At 44.0% G+C, this 20,164-nt stretch overlaps 1 protein-coding gene across 3 annotated transcripts in view; it reads left to right on the forward strand.

Annotated features, from left to right (window-relative positions):
- Positions 1 to 20,164, forward strand: part of FAM81A (family with sequence similarity 81 member A) — a 127,391-nt gene that overhangs the window by 47,778 nt on the left and 59,449 nt on the right. Inside the window, exons 1-2 of one of the 3 annotated variants that reach the window (XM_021693801.1) lie at positions 15 to 109; positions 19,597 to 19,664. In XM_021693801.1, coding sequence (XP_021549476.1) covers positions 19,618 to 19,664 — 47 coding nt within the window. In that variant the 5' untranslated portion in view covers positions 15 to 109; positions 19,597 to 19,617. Of the gene's footprint in view, positions 1 to 14; positions 110 to 6,041; positions 6,164 to 19,596; positions 19,694 to 20,164 lie in introns of those variants that run through there. The other 2 variants (XM_021693803.2, XM_021693802.1) reach the window with 2 other exon arrangements.

Consider the following 20,164-nt stretch of genomic DNA (forward strand, 5'->3'; position numbering starts at 1 on the left):
CGGCGCGGGCCCGCAGCCGGGCGCCCCGCACAGCCCGCGCCAGCGGCCGCCGCACCCAGCCGCGCCGACGAAGACATGGGCAGCCGCGGCGCGCCCGTACCCCGCGCCGGTGAGTGCCGCGCCCCGGGCCCCCGGCCGGACGTGCTCCGCTCGCCGGCGGCGGGAGCTCCCTGGGACGGCCGGTGACCTTGGGGCAGCCGCCCGGGAGACAGGCTTGGGGGGCAGAGAGAGAGCTGCGCGTGGCCCATGTGACGTGCTGCCGGCGACAGGGTTAACTGCATGCTGACGCGAGGGGATGAAGTTGGGCACAGAACGCAACTGGCATTGCATTTTTGCGGGGGCCGGGGGGAGTTGCGTGCTAGCAAACCAACAGAAGCCGGGAGGGACTGTCGGGGGGAGCTGGGGTGGTGCACAGATTGCCAGGGGGTGCTGGTAAGTCAGCCGTCCCACTACTCAGAGCTGAGTGACCTTGGACAGGTTAACCTCTCTGCCTCCCCCCACCCCTCTCTCATTAAAAGGAGAGGCTTGGGCTCTTTGCGGTTCCACAGAGCTGTGGTACCATTGCACTGTGAGGTTAGAAAGGGCCCCAAAGTATGCTTCTGCAGGTACAGGATATACAGGACTTAATCATGTTTATTCGACAAGGGGATTCCATTAATTGGCTCTCAAAGTGGCAAGAAATCTCATCGTTTTATGGAAGATTATGGACAGAAAGCCGTGGGTGGCCCAGAGAGTGGCTTCTCAAGATGTCCAGCTGAAAACCTCTTGGGTGCTCTAAAAGTCACGAACAAAATCAGGGTTAAGCCTCCCGAGTTGTTCTTTCCTGGAGTTAATCTCATAGGAAACTTTGTATTTGAACAGGTAAAATCAAAACCCAATAGTGGCAGGCAGCAGCAAATTAAGTGAGTCATTTCTTCAATATGCACGAGGTTGTGTGTGTGTGTGTGTGTGTGTGAGTGCGCGCGCGTGTGTGTGCGCGTGCCCGGCTGCGCTCACGCTCTCATCTTGAAGTCTGTGTATGTCAATGACAGACATTATTTCATAGGAGTAACCAGAAATAATGTGAGAATGGTTTGAGTCCGCAGAAGTGCAGCTCTCTGGGAAACAGGGGCAAACATTTGCAGCTTGCTCTTTAAATAGGAGTTGGGTTGGTGAAAGTAAATAGATTCTCTACTGAGAACCATCCCTAGGGTTTGCCCATTGTGTCTGAGGTGGGGGCCTTGTCATGGAGTGTGTGTCTGTGAGGAAGGTACTCCTGAGGCGCAGTAGGCTGTGACACCTCTTCTATTTTTAGCATCAGCTGGTGCTAAAAAGACACTCAGGCCCCTTTCTATATTCTCATTCCATAAACTTCCCTATTCCAAGGAGGGGAAAGGGTGGAAATGCCCGGTCCCTCTCATGGGTCCTTGGGGTTGCCTCTCCTGGCTTTCTGCTCTAAAGCCACCCTTAATGTTCATTCCAATCTGATTTCATCTGTATAAAAATGTGGGTTGGGAAGAAAACATTTTCAGTGTTAATGAATAAGCTTCTGTAAGCTTGTTTACCTGATGCTTTAATAATCTTTAATGGTTTACATGTTAGAAATCTGATAGCATTCAGACAGAAAAATCCTTACTGCAGGAATTCAGCCACTAAGCCCTACAAATCTTTAATGAATCACACATCATTACACTTGGAAACCTCGTGGACAAACTAGTCCACCTTCTCTCTCTGTAGGCCACTGGCCTGTGTGTCTCCAAACCTGCCTTTCAGTCTCTTGTTTCTCACATCCTGCAGCCATACTTCTGAATTTTCATTTTCCTCAGCCGAGCCCATCTTCTGTCCCTCCCCTAGCACCAGAGCCTGAGTGAACAATTTCTCTCAGAATAGCCCTCTCCCGTCTCAGTCTCACCAGAGCAGGGATTGGATTTCCTGCTTCTCAGTGCCACTTCCAGACCATTAACCCGTCACTAACAAAGTCTTCCGTTTACAACGTCATGCTGTCTGCTGGTGCCCCGTACCTTCCTTCTTATGTTCTGGATCGGTGCTTGCCAAACCTGGTGGCTCCTTAGAATCACCCGGAGTATTATGAAAAATGTGGGTCTTTAGACTCTCTCAAATACACCAAATGAGAGTCATCAAGATGGGCAGGACCTACAAATCCTTATTTTGAAAACAAACCCAAAAAGAAGAAGGAGGAGGAAGGAGGATGGGGAGAGCAAACAGAGTTCTGTGGGCGATTCCGATGTACACCCAGGTTTGGCAAGCACTTCCCTGATGCTACAAAAAAGTAACAGACAGATAAACACGAGCAACTAGCTTGGTTCTCTTCTCTACCTTGTTTCTTGTCCGTGCCTTTGGGGTTTATGCTGAGGTTCTATTAACTCATTGACCTTGAAGTTCCTCAACGTCTTCAGCATCAAATCCTATGGCCTTAATGTCCACTTTACTTCAACCACTCACATTTTGGACTTGTTTAGTCTTGGGAGTTTTTTCCACCTTCAAGATCTGGACTTCAGCCTGCTCAGCTGATTCTTAACACTTAGAGCACTGGATTTTAACCATTATTGAAGACTCTGGTCCCTTAATTGCTTGATGTTCCAATCCCTTTGTGGCTCCATTTCTCCGCTTGGAGTCTAGATGTTGCCAGCCATTTCTCTTCTGTCTGGAATCCTGGAATCTTTATTCTTAACATATTGGGCTTCTCATATTTCAGTCCTCAATCCAAAATCACCCTCATTATCTACTTTTTCTTCTCCCAGCCTGCCAAGTTACCCAGGAGAAAGTCACAAAGACCTGTGGACTGGTTCCACTGCAAATTTATGCTGGCTCTAATTTCACCTAGGTCTTGCTTTTCTATGAAAAAAACAAAAACAAAAACCCATCTTTTATTAACTCTCAACTGCATTCCTTTAGAGGTTGTGCCAGATTTTCCCATTCCTTACACTTCCAGTTTCCTTTCAGCAGATAGCCTTTTTTCACTGAAGAGATGAAGGATGTCCACATCCTGGTTTACTGCCCTCTGCCTCAATGTAAGCTCTCACTGTAACCACCTCACCACCCCAAACATTTTTCTTTCTTTTTTTTTTCAAAGATTTTGTTTATTTATTAGAGAGAGAGAGAGAGAGCATAAGCAGGGTGAGGGGCAGAGGGAGAAGCAGACTCCCCGCTGAGCAGGGAGCCTCCTGCAGGGCTCGATCCTGGGATTCCGGGATCATGACCTGATCCTAAAGCAGACGCTTAACCGACTGAGCCACCCAGGCCTCCCCCGCCAAACATTTTTCTTTACTCATCTTTGTCCTTCTTTATTTCCTCTTTCTCTGAGGGAACAAAATCTCTACAAGTCCCCTCCCATAATTGACCCACATATACTACACACTCTCCATTCTCTGGACTTTTCTCCTTCTTTCTTGCCTCATGTAGGAACTTGCTCTATTATTCCCTTTATTCAGTTTCTTTGGTCCCTCCTTACTCTGCCCAACTCTCACGCCACCATATACGCAAGTCATGCTTCTCATAATAAAAGAAACTGTGCTAGAGTCCCAGCTCTGTCCACTAGAACTTTCTGTGATGATGGAAATATTTTGTACCTGTGCTGTCCAGTATGATTATCACTAGCCACGATGTGACTACTGAGACCGTGAAATGTGGCTAATGTGACCGAGGAACTCAATTAATAGTTTTTGTTAAATTTTTAAAAAGATTTTTATGTATTTATTTGAGAGAGAGAGAGTGCACACATGAGCAGGGGCAGAGGCAGAGGGCGAAGCAGACTCCCCACTGAGCGGGTAGCTGGATGCGGGGCTCCATCCCAGGACCCTGAGATCATGACCTGAGCCGAAGGCAGATGCTTAACCAACTGAGCCACCCAGGCGCCCCAAGGTTTTGTTAATTTTAAATTCATTTCAAGAGCACACGGGGCGATGGCTATGGAGTCTGGCAACAGTGGTGCACCCCGCTGCTGTGTTCAAATGTCTTCCTTCCGGGTTTCCCTCCTTTGACTGCCCACTCACTTGTCTGGCCCCACCCTCACCTTTGTGCTGAAACTGCTTTCTTGTAGGGCTCCCGCAGGGGTGTCCTAGTTGCGGAGCTGAGGCCTTTGCTCTGTCTTTCCCTCCTTTATCTGCCCTGCCACCTGCTGCCCAGATCTCTCTCTTTCCTTGTCTCCGTGTCACTGGTTATCCACGCGCAACTCGATCCTCACTGTCTCCTGTTTACCCCTGATTTCCAAACGTAGGATTTTGTGGGGTCCTGTTCTTGGCATTCTTCTCTTCCTCTGCTGGCCTCCTGCCTTCTCTCTGTCCCAGCTGTCAACTCACCTTGGGGCTGACGTTAGTTGTCATTGGGTGGTTGCCCACGATTCACTTGCATCCTGTTCTTTCGACCCAGCTCCGCCTCTGTGAGGCACATACTCCCAACATTCCTGTTATGCAGGTGAAGGACTTGGAGCAAAGAGAAATTAGAATAACCGGAGTCGGGCGCCTGGGTGGCTCAGTTGGTTAAGCGACTGCCTTCAGCTCGGGTCATGATCCTGGGGTCCCGGGATCGAGTCCCGCATCGGGCTCCCTGCTCGGCAGGGGGTCTGCTTCTCCCTCTGACCTTCTCCCCTCTCATGTGCTCTCTCTCTCACTCTCTCAAATAAATGAATAAATAAAATCTTTAAAAAAAAATGTTTAAAAAAAAAAAAAAAAAAAAAAAAAAAAAAAGAATAACCGGAGTCCTTGACCGGTTGTGAAGGAGCAGACCTGGGAAAGGAATTCCGGCAATCTGACCCGAGAGCCTGCTTTCACTAGGCTTTCCCTAGGCCTCCAGAGGCCTGCCCTCTCCCAAATCCCATTCGGAATCTGACACCCAGAAGCCCGACTGTTTGGTCTTCTAAGCAGCTCTTCATCCTGGCTTCCTTAAATCATTTTCCCCTTTTTAACTTTTTATTTTGAAATAATTCAGATTTACAAAAAAGCTGCAAGAATAATTTAAATAATTTGCATCTTTAACCCAAATTCTATAAATATGAACTATTTGCCCCACTTGCTTTATCCTTCTCTCTTTCGTGCTCTCTCCACACACACACACAGATACACACACTCATGCACACACACATGCACACATACATATGTTGTTGTAGTTTTTCAGAGCCATGTCAGAGTTAAGTTATAGACACGATGCCCCTTTACCTACCTCCCCCAGTACTTCAGTATTACTTCCTAAAAAACAAGGACATTTTCTTGCATAATGAGTGTCCAAAATTGAGACATTGTCATTGATTCTGTGCTGTTGTCTAATCTACAAACCTTGTGCACATGTCACCAATAACCCTAATAATGTCCTTTATAGTAAAAGAGGAGGAAAAAAATCTAAATCTTTTGCTCTGTTAGTTGTCATGCCTCTTTAATCTCCTTTTGTCTGGATGGTTCCTCAGTTGTTCTTTGTCGTTCATGGCCTTGGCGCTTTGGAAGGGTACAGGCTGTTATTTTGTACAGTATCTTTTAACTGGGGTTTGCCTGGTGTTTCTCATGGTGGATTTTGGGAGGCACCCCACAGGGCAACAGTGTGCCCCTCTCACTGCATTCCCTAATGATTTCTGTGCCTGGTGCCATCCTCTGTGACCCACTCTTGATCGCAGCGGTCATTCTAACTTCTCTTCGCCACCCTCCCACATGCAGTTGGCCATTGAGTGTGGAGGTCCTCCCTGCACAGTCTCCCTCAATTGCTCACTTCCTCTCTGTTTCTACTGCCTCCCTCCTGTTTTAGAAGTCGACACCTCTGCACACAATCCCAGCGGCCCTCCACCAGGAAGCCCTGTGCCGGGAATTTCCACTAGTTGGCGCATCCTCCACTTTGCCCTCCCTCCACCCTTTCTCGTGCTGCCCTGTGTCCTTAACTCATCCCTTTGAATGCCCAGCTCAAATGCTTTTCTTGATGGCCTGGTTCACACCGGTCCTGCCTTCAGCTCAGAGGCGAGGCCTGGTATGTACCACTCACGCGGCAGGTACCAGCCTCGCTACTCTTGCCTGGTGGCCTGCCGGTTTTATTTTCCTGTCGACTTGGAGCTTTGGAGTGTGGGAGCTGTGTCTTGATCAGCACTGTTGAGGCTCAATGAGTATTTGCTGACTGGACTCATTTCCTTGATGAAATCAGGTAGCGAACTGTGCAGGGTGATCATAGAGTTGTCTGCTAGCACCTGGTATGTGATGGTGGGTGTGAGACCCATGCCTTACTCCAGGACTCAGGTAGATGGGAGTTCAAAGTAAGGCCTTTTAGCAAAGCGACGGGTAATTGGAAAAGGTACTAACGTGTTGTAAGTGGAGTAAGTGATTTTCCCCTGATGACACCTGAACCTTGTGTGTATGTGTCAAGACAAAGAATTGGCACATTTGATTAAAAAAAAAAGAGTAGGGCGCCTGGGTGGCTCAGTTGGTTAAGCGACTGCCTTCGGCTCAGGTCATGATCCTGGAGTCCCTGGATCGAGTCCCGCATCGGGCTTCCTGCTCGGCAGGGAGTCTGCTTCGTCCTCTGACCCTATCCCCTCTCAGGTGTTCTCTCTCTCTCATTCTCTCTCTCTCAAATAAATAAATAAAATCTTTAAAAAAATTAAAATTAAAATTAAAAAAAAGAGTAGAGAAACCTAACATAACATATTAAAATGGCCCATCTATTTCTTCACACCCCAAATGAGCAGCTGCATGTGTGAGGAGCAGTTTCTCAGGCTCGCATCCTCCCTGGGAGCCCTCGGACCACCTGTTTCTCTCCACTTCATTGTCTAGCCACCTCTTCCCCTTCTGCTTGCCCAGCAGCGCTGCCTTTCTGCCTTCACTCTTTCCCCCCCTTCTCCCTTGTTTCTCCTTCTGCCCCTTCCTTTCTCTTAATAACTCTTCTGCTTTCATCCCTCTCTCTGTATGCATTATTTTACTTTTTGACTTGTTGGATGTGGTTTTATGTTCCATGCGTTTTTAATATAAAGGCAGGTGAAAAAAGACAGACAGTGTTTTTGTTTTTGTTTTTACTACTCAGTGCTCTTCTGTTGCTCCCCCCTAGCCCCCAACCCCCACCATGGCTCAGCGGTTCTTGGTATTTTAAAAACATAGCAGTGATAATAAGATGGTTTATTTGATTACCTTTCTGGACCACCAGGAAAGTTACTGGGAATGTGCTGGTTGACAGACATCAAAAGGCCTGAATTTTTCAGTCTCTGTTAAAGCAAAATTGGCATTTGAAGTCAGTCGTCAGATTTTCGGATGGTGAGTTGTTGAGCTCGTTGGAATGACAGTATCTCTGCTCCAGGCGTGCCTGTGCTTGCTGGCTGGTGGTCAGCTTTTTTCTCATTCTTAAGAGAATGCTTTTGTGCAGATGACATCTTCTCTGGATAAAGTAGCTGCAGAAGTGAAGGCAAGAGATTCTGCTGCTTAGCGGAGTGGGGCTTACATACAAAGCGTGTTTATGTGGGAGAGAATGTGTGGGGGTTGCTTTCACATTATGGAATTCTTAAAATTGTTGAACCGGGAAGATGTTATTCAGAAACCCCTGGTGCCTTCAGCTTGTTTTTTGTTGATTTCAGATTTCTTTTTTCCCCATTTTTAATTATCTCTTGAAGAGCACAGGAGTCCTCCCCTGCTCTCTCTAAAATAGTTATAAAATTAATGCACTGAAGTCAAGTTGTTACTCTAAATAAGAGTCTCTCATAGACTCCTGTGTTCAGCAGAGAGGTCCAGCCCCTTCCTGCTGTGTATGAGAAAAAGGGCAGAAGCTGGAGGCTGGATCTTTTTTCCATGGCCAAATCCTTAGCTTTTCAGTTGGAGATGCATGTAGGGTAGAACCCAAAAGTCACAACTAGAATTCTGTCTGCAGACACAGTCGTGCCTTCCTTTCAATGGTCCTTGGTGCATCTGGGGGTGTAGGTAATTTAGTAGGTAGAAAGTTTACACCAGCTTTTAGTAATTTTTTTTTTTTCTCTGTTCTAGCTGTTGCCTTTGGCAGATTCCCTTTTTAACATTTGGTGATGTGTCTTCTCTAATGCTAGAAAGAAAGTTGCCAAATATAGCTGTGGAGCATAATAAAACACCCTAAAAGTAATATTAAGACACTTCTTCTTGGTGTGGGTGCCCGTGTGCACTGCAGGGCAACCTGAAGGAGTCTGCCAAGCTCACAGCTGGAGGGGATCTTGAGTCAGCAATCGATATGTCATCTGGGCAGAGCAACTCAATAATTAAAACGGTGGGCCTTACCAAATTAGAAAAACAAGCCAGTGAACAAATATTTATGAGTGTCTGTGAAGAGGTGCTGAGCTGGGCTTCACGGCGGTTACAGATGCTTGTGGTAGGAGGTCCCTGCTGCCCCAGAGTAGCTCAGCTGGGGAGACATAATCCATAAAAAGTTCAAATAACAATAGAAGATTTAAATAGCATTTCAAAATGGCTGTTATTAATAGATGGGAACAAAAACCAATCTGTTTTTGCAAGGGTTCTCCTAAAAACGTTAACATCATTCTAAGGTATGGAGAATGGATTAAAGCCACACTGGTGGCCGTTCCTGGGGTCCTAGGGGTTCAAAGGATTCCAGTGCATTTGTGAATCCATCTGGACCTGACAGAGGACACATATATGTTACAGATTTACTGGATCTTATCGGTTATGTAGCAATCCCTGTTCTTGCTGGCAGCCACCATCAATGTTTTGAGCATTTTGAAGTTTTTTTTTTTTTTTGAAGATTTTATTTATTCATTTGAGAGAGAGAATGGGAGAGAGAGCACGAGAAGGGGGAGGGTCAGAGGGAGAAGCAGACTCCCCGCTGAGCAGGGAGCCCGATTGGGGACTCAATCCCGGGACTCCAGGATCATGACCTGAGCTGAAGGCAGTCGCTTAACCAACTGAGCCACCCAGGCGCCCTTGTTTGTTTGTTTTTAATGGGTCAAAAGCACAACCACTCTTCACCTCAGCAGACGGGAAAGAAAACAAGTCTTGCGAAGTAGAATCAAGGCCATTTTCACAAAAGGCATTAGAAATAGTTGCCTTGGGACCCCGTGGAGAGACTCACACTGTCGCTGGAGCCTAAGACTTTTGGGATGCCGTGCTGGGGGCTCCCACCGATGGCGGCCACTGGACCTGTGTACGACGCCTGATTCCCGACATAAGGGCATTCCAGGGCTTTGATGAAGGCTTCAGCAAGTGTACCGGGCTCAAGCCTCATAATGTGCCCACAAGGGAATGGGGCTTGGGGAATAATTCACAGAAAACTGGAAGTTGTTGTTTGATGAGTATAGAGTTTCAGTTTGGGAAGATGAAAAAGTTCTAGAGATCTTTATATCTAGAGATACAAAGTTAACACTACTGTACTGCACATTTACATTTTTTAAAGATGATAAATCTTGTTTTACCTGTTTTTAACCACAGTAAAAAAAAAAAAGCGCCCTGCAAACTTATTTTAACTGAACCATAGCATATCATTTAAACCCAGAATCAGGCTTGTCTCTTGGTTTTGATAAATGTACATGGGCAATTTCTGGTGTTTTGTTTTGTTTTGTTTTGCTCATTGGTTCATTCTTTTATTCAAAAAGTTTGTATTTAGATTTTTGTCATTGTGAAAATAGCATACTTATTAAAGTCTTTTGAAAATAAGGAAAAGTGGAATAAAAATATACCCAATGCCACTATTTATAATTTATTTCTTTACATTGTTTTTAAAAATATTATAATAGTACTTTTAGTACTGGAACCCCTGCCCCACTCCCCTCAGTTGAGGGACTTCTGGGTTGCTGGGGTAATGTAGAATTGGAAAGAAATGTCAAGGTGTGTCAGGTAAGATTCAGAGAAGGACATTTTGGTATGAGGATGCCCAATGTCTTAGAGGCTGTGTGAGGCCTTCTAACATTCCCTCCTTTGGTGACTTACCCAGATTTCTCCAAGATCCACCTCATAACCATAATGCCATTTCCATCCCCAAATGTGCTAGCCCATACATTTCTTGCAAGGATGGCTCATCTACTCACCAAAATTCTGTCCAGGTTTAGGGAGAGGGAGCTGTCTATTAAGAAGAAGACAGGGTGTGCTTATTTGTGCTGTTTCATTTTCTTTGCACAAAATTTAGAGGCACTCCCTCAATCTGAGCCCTGTGGTTAATTTATAGAAAGGTCCTGCTGTTATCAGTGGTCTCTCTTTGGCCGTCTTTATCAATCTAATACTTCCGGCTTTGGAATTAGTCATCCCTGGCCTTGATTGCACAGCCTCTTCCTCCTCCTTGTACTGAAAACAAATGATTTACCCAGACACCAGCTATTCACATCACAGGGCCGTGCCAGCAATTTGGCACAGGGTCTGTTAGGGGACTGGTGTTAAAGGTAGCCGCAAGTCAAGGAAGGGTTTATTTGGGGCGCCTGGGTGACTCAGTCGTTAAGCGTCTGCCTTTGGCTTGGGTCATGATCCTGGAGTCCTGGGATCGAGTCCCGCATCGGGCTCCCCGCTCGGCGGGAAACCTGCTTCTCCTTCTCCCACTCCCCCTACTTGTGTTCCCTCTCTCGCTGTGTCTCTCTGTCAAATAAATAAATAAAATCTTTAAAAAAAAAAAAAAAGGAAGTGTCTGTTCGTGGAGGCAGAGCCCTGTGGTGGGTCAGATCGGAGATGGGAAGAAGGCAGATAAGGGTGGCCTGCGCACACAGAGGGTGGTGGTTGTCTTGTCCTTGAACGCTCCATTCACCTCCATGGGCCCAGGGTCAGGTGAGCTCCTCACCTTGGGGAGGAGGAGGAGAAAGAGAGGGTATGGCAGAGGTAGACCTTAAAAATTGGTAGGTCCTTTATTTCTATTTTTATTTTTTTTAAAGATTTTATTTATTTATTCGAGAGAGACAGAGAGAGCACAAGAGGGGGAGGGTCAGAGGGGGAAGCAGACTCCCCGCTGAGCAGGGAGCCTGAAGCGGGACTCAATCCCAGGACTCGATCCTGGGACTCCAGGATCATGACCTGAGCCGAAGGCAGTTGCTTAACCAACTGAGCTACCCAGGTGCCCGGTAGGTCCTTTAAACTCAAGTTAAAATATTTGTACCATCTAAATTGTGGTGCCAAGGAACAAAGCTCTTTTCAAGCTCTGATTATGGTTTTATATAGTACTATAAATCCTTTTTCAAATCTTGTTCTTTAAAAAAAAACTTAGCCTTATAGCTAGCATATCAGTATTTTCTATGTTACTTCATAGTCTTTGTAACCATTATTTTAAATAGCTATTAATACTCTCTTGAGTGGATGTGCCATGTTTTAATTAACTACTCTTTTATTGTTGGACATTTAACCAAGTCATTTATAGAAATATTAACATTTAGATAAGATCACATATTAAGTATGGATAAAATGCTTTAGGTCTACAGACTTGATGAAGATCAGTTAGTGTTCTAATTTCATGGTCCTCAGGAAATCTAGGGCAAGATTGAGTTCTAAGTGCGTGTGCTGGAGAGACTAACACTTTGACTTCCTTCCCCCTCATGGTCTTTATGTGATTGTTTGTTTCAAAGATTTTATTTATTTGTTTGTCACAGAGAGAGAGAGCACAAGCAGGGGGAATGGCAGGCAGAAGCAGACTCCCCCTGAGCAAGGAGCCCAATGTGGGACTCAATCCCAGGACCCTGGCATCATGACCTGAGCTGAAGGCAGACGCTTAACCAACTGAGTCACTCAGGTGTCCTTGTTTATGTTTAAGTAGGGTTGGGAAAAAGTGATTTTCTTTTTTTAATGGTAGAATCAAAAATTAAGTTTAAGAAGTAAAACATCATACATTTAGTTGAAACCCTCTGTATCCATATGTCTGATCCCTCTGTTTCTCACTCAGAGACAAATATGACTCTGATTTGGTGTCTTCCATTTCCATGCTCATCTTTAGATGTTATAGATTCGGCATATTATTTGGCATATCTTAAATCTTTATAAAAAGGCCTTAGGTGTCCATATCCTTCTTCGGCTTGCTTTTTTACTTAATATGTTTGTGGGATTCATTCACATTGGGACTTGCAATGCTAATCCATTTATTTCCACAACTGGTGGTTCTTCCATTGCATGAATATGTCATGCTTTATTCATCCTTTTGCCTAATGATAGGTGTTCAAGCCACCCCCCCCAACCACCACCTACTTTTTTTGCTCTTAGAAACAATGCTACCTTGAATATTCTTGTAAATGTCTCTTTGTGAACGTGGTTGAGAGGTCTTTTTTGGATATTTCTGAGCAGTGGAATCATTGGGCCATGGAGTTTGTGCATCCTCAGCTTTACTAGATATTAAAGATTGCTTTCCAAAGTAGTGGTACTGATTCACATTCCCATCTGGTGTTCCTGTTGTTCCATATATATTCCTGTCAATACTTTATCTTACCACACTTGATTTTTGCCAACCTGATGGGGTGAAATGGTAAACCTTGCAATTTTATCTCTTGTGGCAAATTAGATTTATTTTGTAATTTGTTTCCACTGGCCAGCACAGAGCCAGTGTTATGAAAAAACTTGTTAAAGTTCTTATTCTTTCTTTAATATTTTTTTGAGATTTTTAAAAGTAAAACAACCATTTAGAAATTTATTAAAAGACTTAAGTGTTAGATTATAAGATAAATAATCTCTTCTCAGTGAGCAGAACTACAGTCTGTGTGATTTGGTATCAGAATCCCAGGTGACTACAGCTGCCAACTGAGGACAGGTGACTGCCACTTGATGGGTCTCTGCTGTGTTCTGTTGGTTAGAAGCAAGTCACAGGTCCCACCACACTCAAGGGGAGGGGATCACACAAATATGGACTCCAGGAGGCGGAGATCATGGGGGGCACCTTACATCCTGGTCTGTCCCCCACAATAGGTACCATGTTGTGATCATGTTTCAGCGTCAAGTTTTGCGTTTCAGGTTTAGATGTTTAGCACCACTACGGCAGTCAGAGACAGATTTCAGGAGACAGACTCTCGCAAGTCTGGTTCCCATCACAGTGAGAAAAGTAGCTGGCAGACTGGGGCTTGTGCTGCTTCTCACATGTTCTCCTTTTACACACATCCACATGGGAAATTAAATGATGTGCTTGGTGAGTGTGGGCTCAGGGCAGAGGAGTGAACAGGAATATCTTAGTGGCTAATGTCATTGGACCGTGAGAACTTTTAATACATCCCTCTCCATCACAGAACTCTTCCTGCGGCCCCAGATTCTTAGGTTGTTGGAAACACTGATAAATTTTGCCTCTTCAAACTCTGCTTTTACTAGATGTGCTGTGTATATTATCCGCCTTTCTGGTTGCACAGTCTCTAGTCAATATAATTTCAGTTGATTAAAGTCAATATTATGAAATGTCTTCATTTCTGTCATCTGTCCTTGAGATTCATTTATCCAGCAGACATTCATTGATCATCACTGTGCCAGGTGCTTGGAATAAAGCTGTGGAAAATTCAGCTCTTCATGGAGCCCACAGTATAGAGCCCAAGACTGACATTGAACCAGTAATGACAAATGTGATGACTGCTTACCCTGTTTTACTTGTGAGTGTCAGCAGTATCTTGGATTGTTCTTATAGATCTGCTGATTTCATCCCTTCTTGATTCTTTAGATTTCATTGTCAGAGTCTCTATCTATTTTTTAAGATTTTATTTACTTATTTATTTGACAGAGAGAGAGAGTGCACAAGCAGGGGGAGCGGCAGGCAGAGCAAGAGGGAGAAGCAGGCTCCTCACTGAGCAGGGAGCCTGTTGCGGGGCTCGATCCCAGGACCCTGGAATCATGACCTGAGCTGAAGGCAAACGCTTAACCAACTGAGCCACGCAGGTGTCCCCAGAGTCTCACTTTAACCTCAATTTTGGAAGTAGCTTGCACTCCACCCCTCAAACTTTTATACTACCTGCATCATTTCATAAAACAAAGGAAAGGAGAGGAAAATAAGAGACCAAAAAGTTGAACTAAATCATGATTTAAAATAACATTTCAGTGTAAATGTTCATCAGTAAGGGGCTGCCTAACAATTTGGTGCATCCGTTCAGTGTAATATTATGCAGGCATTAAAAATCATGATGTGTCTTTATCTATTTACATGGAAAGATGTTTATGATACAGTGCCAATTAGGGAATGCAGGGTACACATACTATAGAGTATGATTTTATTTTTCTCAGAAAGGAAAATGTATCTTGGAGAGAGATCTTGAAAAAAATGTAAATCGATATATTAACATCAGCAATTTCTGAGTGGTGATTTTCACTTTGTTCTTTACACCTTTATGTAGAGCTTAAATTTTAATATTATATTAATTACAGAAAGCATTTTTCAGTTTAGGAAAAGGTGTTTCTTAAAATGTTTCAAATTTCCTCATACAAAATATGTGTGTTGCAAATTGTTGTTTTCACATATGTGTCCTGATTCCAAAACACAAGTGACAACCATTGCTTCATTGTAGCTGTAACCTCAGCAGGTGCTGGTGTCAGGAGGAAGAGCCTTGGCCAAATGAAAGGATTAAAGCAGATGTCCAGTCATTTCCCCACTAGTCCCACACAGGAAACCATATAATACCTCCTTTAACAAATGAGTACTATTTGCTAGTCCATTTAGCTAAGGTTTAATTTTTTTTTAAGATTTTATTTATTTATTTGACAGAGAGAGAGAGATAGGGAGAGCAGGAACACAAGCAGGGGGAGTGGGAGAGGGAGAAGCAGGCTTCCCGCCGAGCAGGGAGCCCGATGCGGGGCTCGATCCCAGGACCCTGGGATCATGACCTGAGCCGAAGGCAGACGCTTAACGACTGAGCCACCCAGGCGCCCCTAAGGTCTTACTTTTTAAAAAGAGATGTATTTTCCATCAGATGTGCATTAGCCAGGGAAAGGAAAGGAACCAGCCCTTCCTGGTAGCGTGTGGATTGCCCTAAGGCCAGACGGTGTTGTGGATTCCCCATAGTCCTGGCTGTGGGTAATGCCTGGTGAGGAAGAGGCGGAGGCTATAGGTTCAAATCCACGCTCCGTTCTTTCCTGGCCATGTGTGGTTGGGGCGGTTGCTGAATATTCCTAAGTCTGTTTCCTCTGGGTAAATGGTGATAAGAGCATTCCTTCACCGATTGAGGATGAATTCAACTAATGCCGATGAGTGTGCTCCGCGGAGTGTCTGATGCGGGTAAACACTTGGTGAGAGTGAGCAGCTCTTATTTAAGTGGTCCCCGGCTCAACAAGCTAAGGCCAGCCTGCTAAGATCACAGCAGGGAAGCCAGCATTCAAATAAGGGTCTTTCTGACCTCAATGCCCGTGCTTTCCACGCTAGAGAAGTACGCCTGCCTGCTTGCCCTTGCACAAAGCGGGAGTGGGAGAGGCCGGGAGAGCACAGACAGGAGGGGGAAGGAAAATGGACAATGGGAATGGGAAGTTAAGAAAACAGAAGGGGCAAAGGAAAATGCAGGGAGAGCCCTAAGTGGTAGGAAAAGGAAAAGGAAGTGGAGAGCCGAGCAGAAGAGTGGGAAAAGCAAGAGGGAGGAGAGTGGAAGGCAGAAGCTCCTCCCCAGGCCCTGCCCTCCCCGGCTGAGTTCCTGGTCCTGGGACCTCTCCCCTCTTCTGACCCTCCTGCAGCTTGCCTTTCCCCTTCCTAGCCCTGGCCCCTCGCCACACTGCCCCAGCACTGCCCCAGGACAAAGTCTGAGCCCTGAGCGTGGGTTAGACCTAAGTTAGAGCACAACTCCCTCCCACCTGTCTTTCTAGACACACCTCCAGCTGTTCTCTGCTCTCTATTCTTTCCCTCTATTTTTAAGTATAAGAAAATAGACTTTTTTCCCCTACCACCAGATTACAACCACTTTATTCATAAGTGCTTTGCCTATTTTTTTTTAAATTCTGACACTCAGCAGAACCCATCAGTTCTGTATTTTGATAGTAAACTGAAAAACTAGCTTAATTTTTATATGATTGGCATTTAATTTTTCAGTTAAAGCTGCCATTATCAAAATCATGTATCATTTTACATTAAGTGATACTGTAGGTATTTCTACCCAGTGTCATCTTACTTATTTTTTTAAAAGATTTATTTATTTTAGGGAGGGGAAGGGCAGAGGGAGAGGGAGAGAGAGAATCCAAGCAGACTTCCCACTGAGTGCGGAGCCCACAGCAGGGCTCTGATCTCACTACCCGGAGATAATGACCTGAGCCAAAATCAAGAGTCAGATGCTTAACCACATGAGCCACCCGGGTGCCCCCAGTGTCATTTTACTTATAAAAATATAATAAGAATCCTCATAATCACAATTAATTATTTTGGTTTAGATAATAGCATTTCCCTTTACTCTTCTGTGAACTCCCAAACTCTATTGATATGTTGCATATTTTGGGCATTTTGATTTTTTACTTTTTTTTTAAGATTTTATTTATTTTTTGACAGAGAAAGAGACAGTGAGAGAGGGAACACAAGGAGGGGGAGTGGGAGAGGGAGAAGCAGGCTTCCCGCTGAGCGGGGAGCCCAATGTGGGGCTTGACCCCAGTACCCTGGGATCATGACCTGAGCTGAAGGCAGACACTTAACAACTGAGCCACCCAGGTGCCCTCTTTTTTTTTTTTTAAGATTTTATTTTTATTTATTTGACAGACAGTGAGAGAGGGAACACAAGCAGGGGGAGCGGGAGAGGGAGAAGCAGGCTCCCCGCTGAGCAGGGAGCCCAATGTGGGGCTCAATCCCAGCACCCTGGGATCATGACCTGAGCCGAAGGCAGACGCTTAACAACTGAGCCACCTAGGCGCCCCTGATTTTTACTTTTTCTTATTTTTTTCAACATTCCTTCCCTCCTTGCTTTACCTACCTGTCCCTTCCCCTAAGTTCCCCAAGTTTTTTAAACTCATAAACTGGGGATTAATATTATAACAGCAAAACACAGCAGAGTCAGACTAGTATACAACTCAGATCTGCCTAATAATGTTGTAGGCCAACTTGTAGTGCTAGAGTTCAGATTTATAAACGGTTCAGGAACTGATAACCATAGGCAGGTCAGCCTGGAAAGATCTGGAAATGATCTTTGAGAAGTTATTTAGCCCAGTGACTTATTTATTTTTAATCCTTAATTCTTTGTGATGTAGATCCCATTGTTCTGACAAAGAATCATGGTACTAACCAACCAAGCAAGCTCACAAACGAATTCTCACCACATTTCATGAAGAGGGCACCCATTCTGAACAGACCTCAGTATGTGTTGTGAACTCAGGCCATGTGACATTTCCTGTCCTAGAGAGTGCATAGTGCTTGGTAGTAGGTTTGTTATTGAAAAGCACTTTCAGCCAGTGAGTGGTGGATAGACTCCTTTTTCAGCAAGGTGATGTGGCTGGGCTTCTGTAGCTCAGGCAGGAAAATTCCAGAGGGATGAAATGACCTTCAGCAAAGGGGATTCCAGAAGTGCCCATTCATTTACATATATTATATTGAGTGGCTGTTTGGGATGCCATCTCAGTAAAGAACTATACTTTATAACTAAAACATTCTCTAATGCTTTCATTGCCAATACTGGCATGCAAGTCATGCTCCCATTAACAGACAGGTATGGAGTCTTCTAGGTCAGCTTTATGTCTATTAAGATTTTTTTTTTAAGATTTTATTTATTTATTTGACAGAGAGAGACACAGCGAGAGAGGGAACACAAGCAGGGGGAGTGGGAGAGGGAGAAGCAGGCTTCCCGCCAAGCAGGGAGCCCAATGTGGGGCACCCCTATGTCTATTAAGATTTGAAATGTGCCCTGAAGGAGCATGTAATTTAGTAGGGAAGACAGACTGTTAAACAGCTAAAAATAATAGAGTGTAATAGGTAGTGTAATTTGTTCCTTTCCAGGTCTCTGTATCGAATAAAGTGCTGAAGAAATACAAACGAGGGAGACATTTTATTGAGTTGAAGGGCAGGTGAGGCCTTAAAGGATGAATAGGAGTTTTCTAGGCAGGCAGGGAGGAGAAGGGTGTTTCCCATAGAGCTCATGGACAAAGGTGTGAAGGCAGAAGAGTCATGACGTATTCAAGGACAGTGGTGGCTGGAGTGGCACCGTATGGGGCTGGAAGAATGGACTGGGCCAGAGCTTGCTTGGAGCGTAGAAAGTAGAGGTGAGGGCTTCTGGGTGGCTCAGTCATTAAGTGTCTGCCTTCGGCTCAAATCATGATCCCGGGGTCCTGGGATCGAGCCCCGCATGTGCTCCCTGCTCAGCGGGAAGCCTGCTTCTCCCTCTCCTACTCCCCCTGCTTGTGTTCCCTCTCTTGCTGTGTCTCTCTCTGTCAAATAAATAAATAAAATCTTTAAAAAAGAAAAAAAAGAAAGAAAGTAGAGGTGATGTTGGAGTGTTGAGGAAAGGTGTGGAACAATCTGTCTATCCTCTACTTTGGGAAATCCTACTCCTTTTCATTAGTTGCTCTCTGACCTAGCTGCTACCCGGGAGAAAGTAAGGCTTCTCCTTTTTTCTTCTCTGTGTGTTTTTGTTCAGAGCCATTTATCCCATTGTCTTATGGTTGACTTAGATACCTATCTTTCTCTGTAGGCTGTGAAGTCCTGGAGGGGTCAGGATTTTGTTGTATATATTTAGGTTACTACTCAGCTGCATCTTAGATGCCAGATAAATGTTTCTTGGATCGGGCTACTCCATAGATTAATATCTCAGCTAAGATATATTACAACTTTAAAATGGTAAAGATTCTGTGATTCTAAATCTTAACATCTTCCACACTGGCCTAATTTCATGTAGTCTATATGACAGAGATGATTATCTTAAGAACTGAAGAACTCCTCTGGCATCATAACTTGTTTGGCATGAATCACTTTTTTTCTTAAATGTAATTTGTTTAAATTCAAAGTTCTTTGTCTAGGAAAATGAAATGTTCACATTTTGAAACTCTAAAAATAACACACTGGAAGAGTTGATGCCAAAACAGTGGTTTCAATCAGAAATGCTCTCTGAATCCAGCATCTAAATGAGAACTAATTACTGAATCAGATCATAGTTACTAGGCATTCATTGTTTTAAGGCAATTAGCAGCAGTATTGAGAAACCTAAGTAATGAAGTATTTTAAAAACTCTCCAGTTTTGCTCAAATTTCTAATGTGTTGGGATGGCCAAATGTTCCTCATAGGCGAGATATAATATGAATGATGATATTTTATAATAAAGTTTTAATGAATATCAATCTCATTCTCTTCGTGGATAGATAGGCTCCCCTAAATCAGATGATTGATCATGTATTTTTTGATTTATGTTAATTTAGAAATAAGTGCTCTTAATTTGCTATGGAATTTGCTAAATTTGCTGAGATCAGATTTACTAAGGTAGTTTCCAGCCTTACATGATTGAATAAAACCTTTAAAAAATTATCTTGTTTCTGTAAAAGAGGTTTCTCAAGCTTGAAATGCAGTTATGGGGGGAGGAAATTTCAAGACAATCTGCTTATCAGTCCTCATGAATCTGTCTAGCAAGGCTTAGCAGTATTAATTTTGATTTTGCTTGATTCTTTTCTCCTTATTTGGAAACATTTGCTGTTTATTTCATGTATAGAATATAAGACATTTAATAATATAACTGATCGGTATGTCAGTATGATTTATGATCCACTTAGTAACTTAATAATGAGCTTTAGACATCATTTAAATTCCAGATATAAACTGTTAAGTAATTTAATGCTTATTTTTTTTCAACAGATGTGAATTATTAAAAAGAAAATGGCCCAACGGAGCACTGCATTTCCTTCTCTCGTCACCGAGGAAAGGTATAATATATGGAAAATATGCATCTAAGGTATACTTTTCCTTTCCACCAATCCCATGAGGGCTGCTAGTGGGTGTGATGGTTATTATAAATGAAGGCTTGTGGCTGTTACGTTACCCAGGGCTGATTTTGTTCAAGGGCAGGAGAAGTGCAGTTGCATCCCTCTCCAGCATCCAATTTGTAGGATCTGCTCAGTGATAGTGAAAAGTGGAGACTTCATAATAGCCTTACAGTACAGCTGTACTTTTGGTCCCTAGGAAAATGCAACTCTGGAGGCTCGGGGGCTAATGTCCCACTAACCCTTTTAAACCAGAAGTTGTAGATTGGAAGGTCCATAGACCAGAATTGGCTCATGGAAACACATTGTTGGGCCTGCATTATCTTAAATAGTTCTTAAATGACTTGTTAACATTTAAAAATCAGGTGATTTCATATACAAGCCTGAATTTCCCGCTTTTCTTGAAATACGAGATAATCTGGAAAAACAGACCTGCATTCCCA

Source organism: Neomonachus schauinslandi, chromosome 9 (assembly GCF_002201575.2).
Source record: "Neomonachus schauinslandi chromosome 9, ASM220157v2, whole genome shotgun sequence".
In the NCBI taxonomy this organism is placed as follows: Eukaryota; Metazoa; Chordata; class Mammalia; order Carnivora; family Phocidae; genus Neomonachus; species Neomonachus schauinslandi.